Genomic DNA, 18066 nt, shown 5'->3' on the forward strand with positions numbered 1-18066 from the left:
TTTTTGTGAAGTAGTTACCTATCAATGAATTATTTAGACAAATTGGGAAAATGTCAACAATTCAATAAAATAAAACGTTTATAACCTGGGGAGATGTTCCGAGTTCAAAATGATAAAGTTTTAAATCAACTTGAAAATAAATTAAATAATCGAATTCAAGTAGACGACTAAATACATGTAGGTACATGTTTTTTTTAAAAACAAGTCTTATTAAAATACATAAATGTAATGTTTATTTATACCCAGTGTATGTCTCATTGAAAAAATGTAAGACCTAAATATTTTTAAATGCTACTATTACTAAGATCACGCCGTTTCCGCCACACTCTTCTGTCCTGACATACACTCCTTGCCTCCTTCACATCCATATATCTAGTCATACATGCCCTCAGATTACGCAGACTTTTAACACCAACAGATTTTAGGTTCTGATTGATCTGATCGTGCAAAATCTTTTTCGGTCGTCCTCATTCTGTTTTCCCGCTCACATTCGCCACATATGCATTTACATAATCTCAGTTTATTCTAATATAATTTACTCTCCAAGCGCAGGAGCCAGTTGCTTGTTGGAAGGCAGAGTTAAACTTAAACAACAATAAAATTATACCAAAAGGCTGTTCCATTTTAATACAAATTATCCTCCATAATGACCCAAATTTGACATAAACAAATAAAATAATACCAAAGCTTTATTTCCCAAGAGGTACAGTCTTCATTATCTAAAAAATATAAATGCATGTTTAAAGTAAATCAAGTTTCAAAACTGATTATTTCACATTTCAACTAAAAACATAAAAGTAAACATAATATTTATGTTAATAAAATTAATCATTTAAGCACTCAAAATGATATCTTGGTGGTTTCAGGGGTTTTCGATTGCAGAGCAATTTAAGGGCGACTTGGTTCTTGATCAGCTTCAAGCGTTGCGGAGCGTAGCTTCAGATACGGTGACTATTTTATTTTAAAAACAAGCAAATGCCTGCTCACATGAAGTGTAGTGCCTGTTCACTAAATATTTGTGTATGCTCGTTGTTTTGGTCGCTAAATTACATTATCGTATCAACTAAAGCAATTTACTAACAAATTTACTATCCTGCATATTAAAGAAAATATTTATTTATGTGTTAGTGTAGAAATCCTTATCTGGAAGCAAGTCTACATTTGAAAATGATTATTTTGGTAGTTTGGAAAGGATTAATTTAATTCATATTGTTTATTGTGTTTTTTTTGCTACACACAGTTTTACATAACAAATTAAATTTGTAACTTTAGGTTGTTTGTATCATGATTAGTATTATTAATAGAACATAAATTACTATAATCTTTTGAATAATTTTGATGGTTATCTAAACGAAATACTTACCAAAGGAGAGTAATGGGCGTTTCACAGGGTCAAATTACAGGGGTGTTGTATATTGATAATTAGAACATAGCTGTTAGAAATCAGTATCAAATGTACTTTAATTCGGTTAACATGTATATTTACTTAGTTTTCTTAATTGTTTTTCATTGTTTTGTAAATACAAGTAAGTGTTTAAAAAATATAACAAACTGTTCATTAGATTATTATTTAATAATGTTTAAAATTGTGCTAAACATGAGACAAAGAATGTATAAAAATAATTACTTATCAAATATCAACAAAAAAAATTATAGTATACATGATAATCCAATTTATAAAATGATTTATTAGAGGTATAGGATATAATTACAAAAAATACAATTGTAATTATATACATATTAGCTAGCATAATGGTTGAATTTTTAATATTCCTTGTGCAAAATCATTGCATGAGTAAAATATATATTACAGGTGTCATTTTCAAATAATCTCGTTATTTAATAGAACCTACTTATTCTCCTCAATTTCCTTTCCCATACAGCACTAATATCCTTTACCTTAAACTTCTTAACTTACGTCATCTGTATCCTATGAAGTATATTACAATTCGTTCTCTATCTTTGTCTGATCCTCTGATTTAAAAATCTCAAACGCAATACAGATTACCTTGTCTTTATATAACTAACGATCAAGTTAACACCATCTTTATCCAATACGTTTAATAAAATCCAATAAATTTAAAGAAATAATTTGTAACATTGATGCAAATAATATAAATATGTCATGAGGACTAGTCACTGCAATACACTTGTACAATAAGGATCCAGTCATATTTCTATTGTAATCTGTACAACTTGCCTTCTATTCTCACTACATCATCATATCAACAGTTTGTCCCCTTCTCTTCTAGAAATAAATCTGAAGTATGGTCAAAATAAGCATGTGATGTATAACTTAATAATATTAATTTAACATCATGTATTAATATTATATCAATATCATATCAATATATTTAATATTATAATTAGTACCTGAAGCGCAAGACTGATCATCTTGCCTTCATGTATATATATATTAAACCATATCCGCTCCCTAGGTGGAGTATACGGAGTCCACAAACTGTCTCCAGGCCTTTCTGTCGGCTGCCAGCTCCCTTGAATCTTCCCAAGTTAGATCCGCGTCCCAAAGTTCTGACGAGAACCGCCGATGAATTGTCAGCAGTGGTCATACTGGGCAGCGCGAACTTGATGCCTTGTAAAAGAGGCAAGCTTGATTAAGGCTCTCACAAGGCATGCGGCGTACATGGCCAAGCCAACTGAATTGCCTTTTCTTGACGACAGTTGTGACCAAGATTTGCTGCATCCTACGCCTTATCTCTTCATTCCTCACAAAGTCAAACCACCGCACGCCTAAAATTCTCCGCAAACACCTATTCTCAAAGCTTAGTACACGGCTGCTCTGGGCCTTTGTAAGGTGCCATGTTTCACAGCCGTATAAGAGAACAGTATTTAAACGTTTATACATATTACATGAAGGCAAGATGATCAGTCTTGTCCTCTGGCACTGAATACATTTAAATTCATTCACCATTTCAACACACACTAGTAAACACCAACATAATACTGCATTGACAGTGAGGATAAGAACTCGAAAAAGAAAAAAAATATGTTAATATTAGTTGTATTTTTTTCACAGATAGTCAAGAATGCGCAGTCAAACATGTATCCATGGAAAAAAGACTTCATAAAGATTTACTATGTGATTACATGAGAGATATGAGACCTCGAGAAAATACTAAAGAATCTGTTAATGTTACCATGCGAATGGTTATGAAAACTCTATCTTATTCATATGAGGTATGTAATGAAAATATAGATCCAAAAATATCCCGTTCATTGCTCCTCAGCAAATTATATGTGTTGCCGTTATAGAGAACGTAAGGTTCATGATGTGGAAGTGTCAAAATGATTATTTTTTGAACAAGTAATGACATCACATAATATGTTAATTATCATCTTTAACATGTTTCCAATTCGATTTTCTTCTTTTACAGTTTGCGGCAATTGGTGTTTTGAATGTTGGTAGTTGGGTAGTATTGGTAAGTACTTTCATAATAAAAAATACGAATAATCTGAGTGATTTTAAACAACTAGATAACATTAAACAAAGCCAAAATATCTTGTTTAGCAGTTTTTATCACCTTCTTTCTTTTTACTGTGGATCTACTTATTAAGGCTCTGTCCTATTTTCTTGATCCGGGTAGAGTGGATATATTTATAAGGGATACAAAGGACATAAGTGAAGGAGCTCAGAGTGAAGGACATTACTGATATATGGGAAAGAAAATGAGGAAGGAATAAAGAGGCAGAAATAGGAAAAATTCAGCAATTGCTAGAGCACCCAGGGTTGCATGCCCTTGCTCACACTAGCTTGTGTAATTTGGATACTGCTAATTTGTTCAAGATGTTTGTTCAAGATCACAATTGATAAAAAAATCCCTAATTCATAAGTATTTTGATACTAACTTTCATAAAAAAAACAAATGCAATTGCAAAATAATTTTAAAAAAAGGTCACCAACATTAAGTGTACCTATATTTTGATATTATTAATTATGTGATGTTTTTAATAGACTTGGAAAGACGATTATTTAACATGGAAACCGGAAACTTACGGAGGATTATCAGAAACCGTAATACATAGTTCAAAAATTTGGACTCCAAACTTGTCTTTATATAATTCGTAAGTATTATTTTACACTATATCAAATTCTTCTTCTTTCTCATAGGGTGCAAAGGGTACTAAATTAGATCGAAAATGTGTTAATGTATTGCTAGTTCTATGAAGAAAAGAGGAAATAATGTGTGAATTTTAACTGTACAAGTTCTTAAAATTAAGGTAAGGTAATTAGTTCTTAAATCTAGAAACGAGTCAAATGACAATGTAAACTCTGGGTGAAGTACATTACTTTTTTACTGGAAAGGAAATGAAGGGGGAAGTAGATGGCTAATCAAGTAGTATTACAAACTATATGCTCATGTTTATACAGATCCAGCCTTATTCATTAAACATTCAGTTGTCTGTGAAATATGCACATTAACTTTTTTTAACATTTTTTGAAAAAAACTTAACATGATATTACTTTATCGGATTAAAAAAAAGTTACAATTCATTTTTGGTACTTACTGAAGTCACACATCATAAGAAAAAGTGCATATATGCTTGTCAGGTGTGGGGTTCGAACCCACGCTCCCAGACGGGAACCAGAGCTTAAATCTGGCGCCTTAGACCGCTCGGCCAACCTGACGACGGACGGCCGCCTCTTAATAAATATATCTAAATTAAGACCCAAAACTACTATATTTAAAAATAAAAAAATAATTTGAAAAATAAAACTTTAATTTAAAAAAAAGTATATTTGATCCCAAAATACACCCTAAAATTTCGCAAATAGATTTGACAGCACTGGCATTTCTTAATTGAGATTTTTTTAAATGTTATTATTTATTGATTCGTCATTAACTTTGTGTAAATGACATTTTAATTATTACAAAAAATTAAACCCCTTTCGACCACCACTTTTAAAATTGTCGCTAGATGCGATAATTCCAGTTGTTACCGAGCCTTCTACGACGAAAATTATATTTTTATTTTAGGCTGTGAACAATAATTCCAAAAAAATATTTTGTAGTATAAGTTATAAAATCTTAATAGATAGAAATAACTTTTTCTATTAAGGCCCAGTATTCGTTAAGTTAAAAAATATAATAAAAAAAAATCTAAATATATTCTACAAAACAAAAAATATCCAATATATATTCATTAAAAAAATCGGACGTGAAGAGACGTGTGACCTCTCGGTGGTCGGCCGGTGATTGAATTCTGTGTTTTCGAATATCCTCTTAAGATTTTAGATCTATTGTAGGTAGAATACATATGAATTAGTTGTCTAGGCATTTTCAGTATAAATATGTTATCTAAGAACACCATAAAATTCAATTATGTATTATGATCTGTATTTTTAATATGTACACACAGTCATCGCCATCCCAATGCCCAAAGTAAGGAATCTCCATTTTTATGATTTAACCAACAATTTGACAATGAATAAAAAATATTTTATTCTCCATTTGTTAATTTTAATTGTAAATTATGATTTGTAGTATGAATGATTAATGAAATTTTTTTATTTAATGTTTTTACTGCAATTTACTAGTCCAGAAACACCTCAATCGGAACTAAATACACAGTGCTTGGTTAGCGCACCCGGTACTGTTACCTGTATCCCACATATGATGTTTAGAGCAATCTGTACATCCAATTACAAACGATGGCCACGCGACCAGCAGAATTGTACCTTAACATTCGGGACATGGATGCAGAAAGGCGAAGAAGTAAGATACGACATCTCAAAGAAAAAATCGGTAATTAAACTATTGTACATTAATATTATTTACTGATTTGCCATAAAATCATCGACTGAGTATAATTGTATTGTTCTAGCAGCATAAGAATGTGTGTAAAACAAATAGGTATGTGCATAAAAAAAAACAAAGAAGTACTCAGCTCAAAAAAGGAGAGTTAAAAAATCTAAGTAATAATTTAGATTTTTTTAAATAAAAAAATTCCTTGAAAGCAGTGATTTTTCAGTTACAGTTTTTTATATGATTATTTGTTTTATTGTGATTAAAACATGTTTCCTAGATAAAATAAACTAACTTACTATTTAAGCCGGTTAACACCTCCTTATCATTCATTGTTCACTTTGTGTAATATGTACCACTTTTCAAGTGAATTCAACGATGAATAATAAGGATTGTGTTATATTACCATACCACAAAGTTAATAATGCTTTTGATATACAAAATATCAAGCCAGTTCTGATTAAGAGTAGGCAGAAAGGATAGAACAATATCCGCCTCTTCCATATTCATGCATCTCCTCATACATATCCACCAATTATTTCAGTTCCTGACCTGTTTACATTTAAGTATGTGATATATTTGACTATGTCAAGTCTTCTTAGTTTCTACTTCCAAATACATACACCTCACACAATATTTTCCCTTTATTTATTTATTCATTAATTCCACATCACCGAATCATCTTATTCAAACACAATTATGTTCATTTGACAAAAAAATGATTTGTTTATTTTTTCTTAGATGGATATTTCTACATTGGAGCCAAATAAATACTGGCAAGTTGTACAATATGGAGCAGATCGTCATCTTGGATCCTTTGATTGCTGTCCCAATACTACATATCCAACAGTCAGTTTTTGGGTTGTTATTCAAAGACACACAGCTTCCGCCGTTGTCTTCCTTTTAACGCCTGCAATCAGTTAGTTTAATTTATTAAAAATAGAGTGTATTATTTGCTGCTTTAACTGAAATATAACATGATTATGTTTGGCATTTCAGTAATGATTGCATTGACCTTTTCATCTTTGTGGTTGGATTTGAACTCTGTTGAACGTTTAATATTGATGATGCTGAACTTATATTTCCACATTCTTTATATACAACAAATAGCAGAACGCGTTCCAGCAAATGGCGATATACTGTCTAATGCAGGTAATTAATTTGTAATTTGTAAATTATTAAACACAGATATACTAATGGTACACAGTCAATGAAAGCTATGTGGAATACCTCTATACTCAATGGATATCGAAATAACTTCCATGTATTTGTTACTTTGTTTGCTGGTTTTGGAAGATACATCGTTGTTCGTGTTTTTTCAAGATTAATTTCCGATTTTCTTGTAATTTTATTAAAACAAATAAATTATTGATTAATCAGTATTTCCAACAGGTTACTTTTTTATATACATGTACCATATTACTTAAAATTATTTTACACTTGAATGCATCTCACGTGACGTTTTCCATTTTTAAACTTTTTAAAATCGTGGTGGTATAAAACCAAGAAATAAAAAGAAAAATTATTTGTACTTCCTCAATCCACAATAAATAATAAAAAATGAGTGATTTTTTACTCAATACGATTTGACTAGACGACTTTAACAGTTTGGGAACCTGAGTATAGGAAAAAGAAACAGTATCATTACATTGAATTTAACCTGCTTTATTTGGAAGTAGGTGATTATGGGTAAGTATGTATATTCCACACGCTTATGTAAAATTATAAATTAAAATGAAAATGTACTCATCTTATTCATATTGCTTAATTTGACAGCCTCTCTCACAGGGGGTGTAACTCAGTGGTAGAGTGTCTGCTTCGCATGCTGAAAGTCCTGGGTTCAAATCCCAGCTCCTCCAAAACTTATTTTGTATTTAATAATGATTTTAATTTTTTTTGCAGTTATTTACTTCAGAGACTCTTTACTTCTTTCGTGTGCTGTTTTGCTGGAAGGGATTGCATTGAGGACAATCACTAGAAAGAAATCTATCCCGCCTCGTTGGATCACATTTGTGACTGGATTTATGAATACTGGAGCAGGGAAAATAATCATGTTTCATGAGTTTGATCCCGTAAGTTAAAAAATTATTTCGGATTTATTATTGTATATTTTATTTTATATTTATTTTTTATCTTGTGTACATGTATATTTTAGATGGTAATTTTTAGTTTATCTATGCTTCCATAGATGGCAGTAATTAGTTTCTCTATGCATCTATAGATGGCAGTGAGCAATAAAAATAAAATGTAGGGTTACACAAAATTAGTTAGTCTGTGTCTGTGGTTACACACAACATATAAATTAGTTAGTCTGTGCACACAACATACATAATCCATCATAAGAAAGTCTTGGTAGATACATTAATATCAGCATAAAAGCAAAAATTCTCAATATTGTTCCTACAGCGCAAAAAAGGGGTTGGTCTTTGCATACTCTGAAAAATTAAAAACCGTTTTGTGGTGCGAGTAATAAAGGATTGATATCTTAAGAATACATTTAAGGATAGTTGATGTGTAATTTTTTAGTTATTTATACAATTTTACTCTACGCAGTTAATTATTTTTTGGAATGAAATGAAGACTAGAATATAACAGTCCGCAATAGCTGTTTACTGCTAGAAAATAATATTTAACTTGAAAAAGTGGTATACCATTCTTGTATAGAAATAAAACTCACATAAAATCTGCATACATACTAGGTATGGTATAAATAGGTCCCGGTTGTGAGGTTTGTAAAATAAAATGAATAAACTTACAATATTGGGATGACTGCCATCTTTATTACTTACATTTTTAGCAAAGTTATTTTGTAATGATATAAATAAAATTCCCTGGATAAATAACAATATTAACTGTGCTTTATTATCATTTTTAAAACAATACATGCTTTTTTATTTTAGGCAACCAGTGCAATGGTTTCCGAAGATGCAGAAAACTTGTCTAAAGAAGAAATGGAGAGTACTACCACTAAGGAATGGATGAGATTTGGTCTAATTATAAACAGAATTTTCTTTATTTTAGTCTGTTTAACTTATATAATATTATTTTTGAAATATTTGATGTGAACGGCACATCAAGAAACACATTAATCTGTTAATGATGGTTGTATGAACAGTTTCATCATGCATTTAATATATTTTTTCATGCTACAACTGAAGCCTATCAAAAATAAATATGTATACCCACCGAGAAATTCATACCAACAGAGGAAAGTTAATAAATATTCTTTGTACAAAAAATAACAAGTTTATGAAAAGTAACATATGCAAATATTTTGTATCATTTATTCCCAGTTTTCACCTAAACATTGGAAGGCCAGAAAAAATTATTTAATATCATCTTTATATACAGGTAGCACAAAATTAATCACTCTCAGCTGCAGTATACAAACAGATTTAAGGTGGCACAAAATTAATTATCCAATTTTACAAGAACAATAAAAAAAATTGAGTAATGGAAACCTTCAATTTTTTTTAAAATTAAATTAAATTACTTAGTAAATACCATTATTTTTATTGAAATAGTTGTATTTACTAAGTAAAACATTAATTAAAAATTGATAGATTTTACCACAAAGTGACTGCCGAATTAATTAATACTTTAATTTTTTTTGTTAAGTGGAAAAGATATCTGATATCTGTGAAGTGGCTGCCACCAGTGTTGGTACACATTTGTGCCCGTTTTATTAATCTGTATACTGCAGCTGTCTAGTTCACAAATGTCAAATATTATTGACGTACAACGCCATTTGCAAAAATTATAGCATTTTCCGATAGGGTGATTAGTTTTGTCCCACCCTGTATGAGTGTTGCATTAGACCCTTCCATTTCGGTTGGTATATATTTTAAGCATATTAATTTTACAGACATGCTATATATTCGGACTGGACTAGTTTGTACAGGTTTTGTTGCCAGTGGAGGTAAGCGGGTAAACAAAAAATGGACCAAAGGCAAAATAAAGGAATGGGTAAATGATCAAGAGTTAATATTGTAATGTAGTTTTTATTTTTTCTTTCTTTTTTTGTATGTATATTATGATAAAATAGAATATAATAAAAAAATATATGTAAAAGAACTCATGAATGAATGTATATATGCACTTCATGATATATGTAGTTATTTATTTATGTATTAAATATATATGTATATGTACATATATATTTAATACATAAATAAATAACTACATATATCATGAAGTGCACCATAAAGGCGGAGACTGACCGAAGCATTACTTCGTAACATCGCTCGCGGCGAGCATCCGAAAGTATGGATGGAGCGCTCGGCTCCCTGTACTGACTGCCTGAATGCTCGCGTCGTAACGTGTTACGTTAAAACGAAATGCTTAGGTCAGTCTCCACTATAAGCAGATAAAATATATCTGCAACTTGCTTGTGTCATTGTAAGTTGAGAGCTCAATTGAATAATTTATTATCAAACCGGTGTGTGACTTACTATATATGTTATAGTAATAGAAAAATTAGTATATGTATTAATTTTAAATCAAACACAGATTTTTTGAGTCTACTAAGTCTACTAAGTTGTATTTTATTAACAAAAAACACATAAAAATTATATTGTGACAATTGTTTCGCCTTGTTAGGGCATTATCAAACGAATGTGAAGATCAAATGGACTACGGTCCTTATGTAGCTATACAATTCTAAGTGACAGTTTTAACACGTGCAGCAATAATTTATTATTATTACATAAGGACCGTAGTCCATTTGATCTTCACATTCGTTTGATAATGCCCTAACAAGGCGAAACAATTGTCAAAATATAATTTTTTATGTGTTTTTTGTTAATAAAATACAACTTAGTAGACTCAAAAAATCTGTGTTTGATTTAAAATTAATACATAAATTAAAATGGAGTTCTACAAATTAAACGCCAAGTCAATAAATGAAAAATTAGTAGTTTATTACTTTGGTTTATTTGTTTTTTAATTTTATTTACTATGTCGTAGTGCGACAGATTTGAAATACTGGAACTGGATTAAGTTGTAAATTCTTAACTTTTATCTAAGATATTCATTGACAAGACTGATTCCTTCACATGCAATAATGTTAGAGTTACCATCTTTAGAAATTGTGAATTTTGCCTGAAAACAAAAAGAAAACAGAATTAATTCCATATGTAGTAGTACAAATTATTTCTCTTTATGGAGCCATATCACAGAGCTGCAATACACAGAAAAGACTTTATAAGATTATTTCAACATACATGTTTAATAAAAGAACAATAATAAAATGGTAAAGTTTAATCAAAATTTAAAAATGTTATATAATTAAATTATGGGGTACAATTGTTTAATGCCAACAAATCCATTTATGATATTAGTAAAGTTCCAGCTTTCTAGATGGCATTAGTTGCAAATGAATATTGTGTTTTAAAAAATATGTCTACGATACAAGCGATGGCAGAAAGTGGAGAGGTTGAAAATGATTTCATTAATTGATTCGGCAGTCACTTTGTGGTAAAATCTATCCATTTTTAATTAATGTTTTATTTAGTAAATACGACTATTTCTTAAAATCTACTGTGACACGTGTTTCGATGCATTCCACATCATTTTCAAACACCCTATGTGAAGCTAATTCTAAATTTTAGAGTTGGGTCCTCGGGATGTTGAAGGTTGAAGAGGGGGTGGTAGCTGTTTCTTATTTTTATTTACTTATTTTTTTGTTTTTTTTTATTTTTATTTCTTATCAGAGGGAACATAGACAAAAGGGGGGAGGCTTTAGTCATTGTCATATTGTTAATTATGGGTTTATTGTTATTTATATTTTTATGAATTTTTATTGTTTCAAAATGTTGCAGTTTATGGCTTTTCGTATTGATTATTACTACCCCCTCTTCAACCTTCAACGTCCCTAGGACCCAACTCTAAAATTTAGAATTAGCTTCACATACGGTGTTTGAAAATGATGCAGAATGCATCGAAACACGTGTCACAGTAGATTTTAAGAAATAGTGGTATTTACTAAGTAAAATATTAATTAAAAAAGGTTGAAAATGAGTCACACATCCTTGCTATATGGGCAATGGTATGTAATGAATAATATACATGTGTACTAACCTTAGTCAGTTTCTCAGCAACGTAAATGGCAGTCTTTGTATGCAAAGTGACTTCTCCCACTCTTACTTTTGATTTGCCATCCGCCAAAGCCATAAATATAATCAGTTGATCCTACACAAATTGAGACATTTACATAAATATTGATATACCATTATATAATCTCATCATCTTCCTAACCCTTATCCACACCCAATGGTGCATAGGGCACTGCATCATATTGACACAGTGTTATCTTGATTATTACTTATATGAAGGTAAGGTGATCACTCCTGCGCTTCAGGGACCAGTGCAGGGTAATATTAAATAAAAAAATCACTAATATTTATTTATCCCCCCCCCCGGAATTGTACCCAGGACTTTCAGCACAGTAGCTAAACACGCTAACCTAATGGTGTAATTCACCACGGAGGCAGTATTATATTATTAAAGACCTTTTTAGGGCTACTAAACCAATTCATAATTCAAGGTTTCTTATGTAATTATTCACACATAATGAAAAGTTCCTTCTTAGGACTATCAAAATATCATTCATCTTGTGACATCGCTAAAAACACCAATGCAAACAAAGTCTTTAATGCCTTAGTGGATGGAAGAGGTAATCGTTTGAAGGGAGACTTGAATAAGAGGAAAAATCACCTGACAGTAAGAGTCCACGCATGCCCCGGCATGTACAGTGTCTGCAATCTGCTGCACGGCCACTCTACTGACTGCTGAATGAGGAGTACGCTTGTTACCGAGTCCCACTCCACCAATTATGCAACCACTCGTAGTCTCCCATATTAGACTGGAACGAGAAGCAAAACAATTGTGAAGTATTTGTGTGACAGACAAATTACCCACAGGTGCATGGTGTACCTTTTTATTTATTTTTTTATATAAAATAAGTACATTTTTAATTAATGTATTACTTAGTAAATACTACCTTTTCTTCAAATCTACTGTGACACATGTTTCGATGCATTCTGTGTTCTGTGCATACGTTGTTTGAAAATGATGCGGAATGCATCGAAACACGTGTCACGGTAGATTTTAAGAAAGAGTGGTATTTACTAAGTAATACATTAATTAAAAATGGATAGATTTTACCACAAAGTGACTGCCGAATCAATTAATAAAAAAATAAGTACATGCTGTAAATATGTAATGGGAGTACTTGGGAGTCAAAATATTAAATACAAATAATAAAGGGCTAAAACTTAATAACATGGAGATTTTTTATATTCGGAAGCCACTTAAAAAAAATATTCTTTTATTAATCACCAAATAATTATTCTTTATAGTCCATTATCTGATTCAACATCGATTAAGCAAGATTCGTCAATATCCAATTGAAACCCCGCCCACTCCTTTCAACCTACGAGTATATAAACCCGATGTATTTTGACCAACATCCCTAGTGCATGTCAGACCTCGGCTCTTAATGCATGCTTGTTCTGCAACCCCTAGTGCATGTTGCTTTTCGGGTCAGTCAAAATCGCATGTGATAAACATTTTGTGTAACTACACAAAATGTTACAACTGTAAGGGTGTGAATAGTGCTATGGTGGTGACGTGTAGTATTATTTGCATGCTGTTGTAGTGATTGTCTTAGGACAAGTATGTCTCATTTTTGTACAAAATATAGAAGGAAATATGCCATATCTTATTTGATTGAAAGTCATAAACAATTTTCTTTTAAATAGTTTTATAAATAAGTATTGTAAAATGTGCCCCCGGAATTAGAAAACTCAGTGAGGGCACATTATTGTAATTAATTATGTCTATGATTAAAAATAAATAAATAGTCAACGTTTAATATGCAGCCAATGATGGTTACTAACATTATACCGCTGGCGTTATCTGTGGCCATTTCTTGAGACTCTTTATAGCACTCTATCTTTGGGCGGGTTATTCCGAGGTCAGAATTAAGTCTGTCTCTAGCGGCATCACCCATTTCATTGGCCATCTGAAATTAATTTTGATTAATAAAATAAGACTTGCAGACTTGACTTTGATTAATAAAATAAGACTTGACTGGCAGATATTGCAATATAAGATGAAGATTTTTTTTTGATAAAGATGAAGAAGAAGAAGGGAATAAGTAAGTCGGAATTCATAGGGCTTATGATCTGTGACTAGCTGGTTTAGTTTTCTGTGAAGAGTTGAAATAATTTAATTTAAAAAAAAGAAATATTTGTGTTTTTTATTATTTACAAAAATACCTTAATTTCATACTATGTGTTTCTGTGAGCCTAAGCGGCTCATTATTAAAAATAGGTATTGAATTGTAGTAGAGTGGGTTAGAACCCAGAAACTCTGACTCGAGAGTCCACGACACTAACCACGGGACCACAACCCGACACAAAACATCTGCCAAAAATTTCGCTTGAAGGTTAAAAATCCAGTTTTTGTGTAAGAAAATTATGCACTGCCGAAAATAAACTGGTACATATATCTAAACTTGCATGAATTAATACTTTGTTATTTCTTAATCGAGGTTTTTAGGTTCAGAGAAAAGTTTTAAACCTTAAATGGAAATATTAGGGCAATATTAAAGTAGAATTTGAGAAACGAATTCACAAAACTTGCAATATATTCAACCATTTAAATGAGCTTATATCAAAGTTGACTCGGTCACTCAAACAGTATGTTCACAATATATGATATAAACAAAATACCCTTAAAGGTAAAACTCCAGCGACGAAGCTAAACCCCGTGACATTCTCTGGTTTTCCAGGATCCACCAAAATGACCGGAGATAGGGATCTCACTGGGGAAATGGTGACTGTAACGTGACCTCCTCCTTTAGGAAAATATCCCCGTTTGTGTAAGTCAAAATCAAATGTAGCTCCGCCAAACTTTTCTAGGTTGGGACGGAAGATTTCTGTCGTGTAGTCTACCTGCAAATGGACAGAAAAAAGTAGAATTATTGATAGATTTTACATTATTAAAAATGTTTGATAAATATACCTATGCTGGAATCACAGGAAAAAGACAACGCGTTAACTACATAGTGAATACAACTTTTACCCTTAATTTTTTAGCTTTGATTTATAACAAGTTTGAAACCGGTTGTCCATCAGTATTGCCATGAAATTAAATGTACCAAAAAGAAAATAAACATGACTTATCTTTATATAAGTTATTTTTACATAGTTAAAGCATTATTTGTGTCATTTTAATGTGTCCATACCGTGGAGAAACGCAATTGGAAAGGGCCATTGAGAATATTTGGTAAGATGCGGGTGTGGAAGAAAAACCTGCATGTAATTATTGCCATTCCTCAGGTGAGACCAGAATTTGGGTTGGACTTCAAATGACAATACAAATCGCTCACTCCTTTCAAGAACGTCATAAATCAAAAACCTTGATTTTTCAGGAGAACGTTTTTAAAGTTTAAAAATATAACACAATGTATTAAAAATAAATATCAAGCCACTTATTGAACTTTTTACCGTGCAACAGATCTTTTTAGGTAAAACCTGAAGGTTTTTTCTCCATTTGAAAAATATTTAGTATATTTAAAAAAAATAATTAAACAATACCTTTTCTTCAAAATGCGAAAACAACATTTTCTGCCCTATAGCAGGTAAATATTAAGTTAAAAATACGCCTCTGCTGGGATATAGTACATTTTCTGGGCATTCCGAAAACATGCACGACTGAAAATTGACGATTTTTTATTTAAGACGTTCTTGAAAGGATTGACCGATATGCATTACAATGTTTATACTTGTGGAGCCATATCGGTATTAGTCCCTCCTTTGAGCTGCAGAGTGACATCCCGGTCTGCAAAGAGGGCGCAAGGTATTCCCACTTGCATTAGAAGACTTATAGACCTGAGGAATTTAAAAATCATTAATTTAATTTCATTGAATTGTTTTTCTGAGAAATAATGCATAATTTTAGCGAAGTAAAATTTAAAAAAAGGTTATGTTTTGACACCATACAATGAATAATTTATGCAGTTTTCATAAACAGAAATAATAAAAAAAACTTACAATTAGTAACTAACCCTTAGAGTGCTAACCGTCAATAGATTGACTCTATTATTGCGTATAAAGTGCAGAGCGTCAGAATACCGACTATTGCGCAGTTTGATTTAGGTATTGACCTGTACGGACGTATCTTAGCGCGCGCATGTATAATGTTTTTAGCAAGTTAATAACATTTATAAATAATCATTTAAAATTATTTTTCTGTTAATTTAACATTGATATTTTTTTTTAAGTAAAAGTTTTTTTATTTCTACCTACAAAATGTCAAATTCGTCAAGTAGTGATGATGAAAAGCAATTAGCAATTTATGCAAAATATGTGAAAATAAGCTCAGCACTATAAGGGTTAATAAGACCGTGGAAATATTGTATATAAGTGAAAATATTACTGTCAATTTGATATTTTTAAATAAACAAATGAAATATTTACCCTGCGGTGGCTATAGGGGCCACATATTCCCCGCCTTTGATTTTATTAGGTATAAATTCAATTTCTGTGGAGCCAATATGAGCTCCTCGGACGCGAGCCTGGCACATATCTCTAACCAATTCAATACCTGAAATGTGTATTCAAATAAATATTTAGTTTGATAAAATAAAGTTACCAGTTCCCAGACTCGTGCAAGGAGTTTGTATTGCATTGGGTAAAATCCTTGAAAACTAAAAATCAAAAGTACGCATAATGGAAAAAATCCGTATAGATGAAATTTATATAGTGTATTATCAAACATTGGCTTTATCAAGCATTCTTAGGCAATTGCAGGCAATTGTTACACTATATAGACAATTTAAAAAAAAAATTTACTAACGTCCAAGTGACTCTGAAATCTAGCTACGGCTTATGCAACACCGCTTATCATGACCCTACTCAGGCTTCAACTTTTTAAGTTTCATAGCCTATGCCTACTCGTGATTGGATTTACTCTTTATGTTTAAAGTTATAGTTTCATGTAATTCATGAGTGAAAATTCTAGGCAAAAACACTCCACTATATAGAAAAAAATGGATAGGTCTCTTTTATTGTGCATCGCTAATAAATATATATTTCTCGAGAAATTTCAAAAGGCAACAAAGTTTTATGTTTCATAATACATTTAAACCAACTAGTGAAATTGCATTTATATACTGATTTAATCAGAGAATATTGATTTCTTTTAATTTAACAAGGGGCTTGCCGGGCCAAGTCAAATTTAACAAGGGGCTCGTGCGAACCCCTCCGAGCCCCCTGCTCAGTGATGGGATTGAAAATTTTCAACAGATTTAGGTACTACTCCTACCCCCCTTCCCTTTATTATTATTTTTTTACATTTATTTGTTTTTTTATTCTGCACATAAATAGAACACTCGCATAACGACTGAGAATGCTCCGATGCATGATCTCAATCGGAATAATTGTGTGACAACAAAGGGTTCTAGCGGTTCTAGCGAACTGGCTGAATCCCACTACTGCGCCTGCTGGTTTTAATGTGATATAATCATTAATATAAAATGTTGATGTGCAGTAACATCGTAAGCAAACCTTTGAGATGTTGAGCTCCTAATCCTGGTTTTACTCGAGAAGCTCTGATGTTTAATATTTTAATTCCAATCTTACAAAGAGCGCTCAATGCGATAGACATTCGAACAATCTGTCCTCCCTACAATAAATTTAAAAACATATGTTACTGATTAAATTTACACTGTTTGTCGTAAAAATTAATTGAAGTCCATGTGACAAATATTGACGTATTTTATATAAATAGATAGATATACTTATTTATTCATACTCCCAAAACTTAAAAACTCGTAATATCAAGCTAGAATAATATTCAAATAAACCGGCTATAACAATATTAGCTAGGTTATAAAATTCTTACCCCTTCAAGAACGCCGCCGTCAATTTCGACCAGTCTTTCAGACATTGTGATTGAATAATAAAAATATTTATGAATTTAATAAATATACTTATTATAAACAAAGGTTGTACACAATTAAAATATCGGCACAATACCGTTCAATTTGCCACATCTGAAGATTTCAGCATTTGACATTTAGTAACCCTTTTTTTAAAGCCATAGATGCTACTTTGTTATGCTTCCAACTTCGGGTTTAGTGTTGCTAGGAGTGAAAATCAGTCAATTAGAGTAGAAATTACGCCTTCCCAGGATGAATGCGGATAAATTTTTTTCACGAAAATATTGTATGTGTCGACGAAAACTTATAAAAAAGTCGCCTATCTCCATGAATCTTTCTTATGTAGTTTCTTGG

General features: G+C 31.4%; 2 protein-coding genes and 2 non-coding genes across 4 annotated transcripts; 2 read left to right on the forward strand and 2 right to left on the reverse strand.

Annotated features, from left to right (window-relative positions):
* Window positions 1-1448: 1448 nt before the first annotated feature.
* LOC148307020 (neuronal acetylcholine receptor subunit alpha-9-like) lies at window positions 1449-9035 on the forward strand. Its single transcript, XM_088264059.1, has 9 exons — window positions 1449-1526; window positions 3038-3198; window positions 3396-3440; window positions 3974-4083; window positions 5558-5765; window positions 6507-6684; window positions 6765-6917; window positions 7668-7837; window positions 8666-9035. The coding sequence occupies exons 1-9, from the start codon at window positions 1454-1456 to the stop codon at window positions 8828-8830; spliced, it is 1263 nt and encodes a 420-aa protein (XP_088120185.1). The 5' UTR covers window positions 1449-1453; the 3' UTR covers window positions 8831-9035.
* Window positions 4565-4648, reverse strand: TRNAL-UAA (transfer RNA leucine (anticodon UAA)). The gene has a single exon. It is a non-coding gene; the product is annotated as a tRNA-Leu (tRNA).
* Window positions 7553-7624, forward strand: TRNAA-CGC (transfer RNA alanine (anticodon CGC)). The gene has a single exon. It is a non-coding gene; the product is annotated as a tRNA-Ala (tRNA).
* A 1645-nt stretch (window positions 9036-10680) lies between the features above and the next one.
* Window positions 10681-17872, reverse strand: LOC148307023 (RNA 3'-terminal phosphate cyclase-like). The gene is made up of 9 exons (XM_088264060.1): window positions 17676-17872; window positions 17339-17456; window positions 16250-16376; window positions 15556-15661; window positions 14501-14722; window positions 13664-13788; window positions 12480-12627; window positions 11844-11954; window positions 10681-10865 (listed from the first exon to the last, which is right to left on the reverse strand). The coding sequence occupies exons 1-9, from the start codon at window positions 17718-17720 to the stop codon at window positions 10782-10784; spliced, it is 1086 nt and encodes a 361-aa protein (XP_088120186.1). The 5' UTR covers window positions 17721-17872; the 3' UTR covers window positions 10681-10781.
* Between the last annotated feature and the right edge of the window lie 194 nt (window positions 17873-18066).

The sequence above is a fragment of the Brachycentrus maculatus genome, unplaced genomic scaffold (assembly GCF_059751285.1).
Source record: "Brachycentrus maculatus isolate JH-2025_06_01 unplaced genomic scaffold, ASM5975128v1 h1tg000213l, whole genome shotgun sequence".
Lineage (NCBI taxonomy): Eukaryota > Metazoa > Arthropoda > Insecta > Trichoptera > Brachycentridae > Brachycentrus > Brachycentrus maculatus.

Coding starts and splice junctions, on each gene's coding strand:
- LOC148307020 (XM_088264059.1), top strand. CDS start 1,454: ATGTACTTTAATTCGGTTAACATGTATATTTACTTAGTTTTCTTAATT. Junction 3,199..3,395: donor CTCTATCTTATTCATATGAG/GTATGTAATGAA, acceptor CTTCTTTTACAG/TTTGCGGCAATTGGTGTTTT. Junction 7,838..8,665: donor TGTTTCATGAGTTTGATCCC/GTAAGTTAAAAA, acceptor TTTTTATTTTAG/GCAACCAGTGCAATGGTTTC.
- LOC148307023 (XM_088264060.1), bottom strand. CDS start 17,720: ATGTCTGAAAGACTGGTCGAAATTGACGGCGGCGTTCTTGAAGGG. Junction 15,662..16,249: donor GCCCCTATAGCCACCGCAGG/GTAAATATTTCA, acceptor TAAATTCCTCAG/GTCTATAAGTCTTCTAATGC. Junction 12,628..13,663: donor GATAACGCCAGCGGTATAAT/GTTAGTAACCAT, acceptor TTCTCGTTCCAG/TCTAATATGGGAGACTACGA.